This window comes from Topomyia yanbarensis, chromosome 2, assembly GCF_030247195.1.
Source record: "Topomyia yanbarensis strain Yona2022 chromosome 2, ASM3024719v1, whole genome shotgun sequence".
NCBI classification, from domain to species: domain Eukaryota; kingdom Metazoa; phylum Arthropoda; class Insecta; order Diptera; family Culicidae; genus Topomyia; species Topomyia yanbarensis.
In genome coordinates, this window is record NC_080671.1 from 294,592,980 (window position 1) to 294,594,834 (window position 1,855).

General features: G+C 42.4%; 1 protein-coding gene across 1 annotated transcript; it reads right to left on the reverse strand.

Annotated features, from left to right (window-relative positions):
• Positions 1 to 636: 636 nt before the first annotated feature.
• LOC131680456 (uncharacterized) lies at positions 637 to 1,185 on the reverse strand. Its single transcript, XM_058961168.1, has one exon. The coding sequence runs from the start codon at positions 1,183 to 1,185 to the stop codon at positions 637 to 639; it is 549 nt and encodes a 182-aa protein (XP_058817151.1).
• Positions 1,186 to 1,855: the final 670 nt, after the last annotated feature.

Below are 1,855 nucleotides of genomic sequence, written 5' to 3' on the forward strand. Positions count from 1 at the left end.
GGTCCACATGGTAGTGAAAATCGGCAAAAGTTCTGCTGAAGAGTAACAATCCGGGTGCGGATTCGGTTGATGGGAAGATTTATTCCAAGCTGGGGCTGCAATGTTGCTATTTCTTTGGAATCCTGGGGGTGTTCCAACTCGTGGAATTTCTTCACGATCTTTTCCGATCGTTGGAAGATTTGGAAAGTTTGCTGCTGTATACGCTGGAACCTTGTTCGGGTGACGACCGGATTGATTTTTCGTTGACGCTTCCTTCCGGATTTTCTTATAGTCTTCACGTGATTTACAAGTTTGATCCGTTGCACGATGATGCTTTCCACAGTTAGCACATTTATACCACACCGCTCCTTCCATAGGACAGCTGAATGATTCGTGCTTACCGGCACAATAGTTGCACCTAGCTGCCAGGTGACAATTTCGTGTTCCATGTCCGAAGTGGAGACACCGCATACACTGCATGACATCTTTGTAAATGGCACGGTACGGTTCCCACGAGACAACGACGTTGCCAATAAATTTCGCTGCTTTCAGAGCACCAAGAATCACTGTGCCTTTTCGAAAATGTACGAGGTAGAGACAATCCCTGTACTCGTAATTTTCTTGCTTCTTCCTAGCGATTACATACACTGCTAAGGGTTATAGTTTGTACTGCTCCTCCAGCTCGGCTTTGATGTCTTCAGGTTGCATCACTGGTAGACCTCTAACGACAACCTTAAAAGGTTTCTCTGAAGTCATGTCGTGGGTGAAAAACTGCGCTTTATGCTGGTTCAGATATGTTTTGGCTTTAACGAACTCGTCCATTGTCTGTAGCATCACCTTGATGCCAATTCTGGTAAACTTAAATTGAGCACTGATGCCCTTCGCATGCAGGACCTTCTGCAGCTGCTCCAGCGAGATAGACTTCACGATCAGCGGGGGCAATTTGACAGTGACATTGGTTGGTGGACCATCCTGGCAATGATCCTGCTCCTGTCCGAATCCTTGTAAATCACTAACGTTGACAGCTGTATGTTCATTTAATACACTGTACTGGTTGGCCGATAATAATGATGATTCGTCATCCTTGCGAGCTTTTTTCGACGGTTGCCCCGGCGTGCTAGCAGACTTAACAGTGCTGACGCTAGCGTTGGCCGAATGCCTACGGTAAATTTTCGGGCTACGGCCCGGTTTTTCCCGCTTACCCATTTGCGGAGAAGGAGAGATAACGCGAGAGAGAGAGAATATGCGGAACTGCAAACTAAAACGAAACCGAAACTTACTGCGCTAAATGTCTGCGCCACACGACGAACGTAAACCGAATCGGTAGGGTCGATGGTCGATACAAAACAAGCTCGCGTGACCTGTATATACACTGCTGGTCAATAAAATAGGTGTGAGATAAAAATACATGAAATTTTGAGTTTTCTCTAAAAATATTTTTATATTCAAATATTTTATAGTTAGGCACAGTCATGATAATGAAAAAGAACACTTTTATTTGTAAATTAAATGTTATGCTTTATCGTAACTCTTTCTTTTCCATGAAATCCAAAAAAGTACCTGGTCAATGAAATAGGTGTATTGTAATCCATTGCAATAAAAATTTTCAAATCCAATGATTTTTAGGCTTCAACATTTTTAACAACTAGTAACCTGTGTAAACTCCCTTATTCAACCAAATTTTATCCATTTGTCTTGGCATTGAGTCATTCAAACGCTGATAAGTTTCCGTTGATATAGGGTAGCATTCCTTTTAAGCTACTTCCTACAAACGATCCCTATTTGTGAAATTTCGATCGAATAACTTCTTTTTAAGTACATTCCGTAAATTTTCTACGGGATTGATGACAGGAGATTGGCATGGTCCGAAATTATA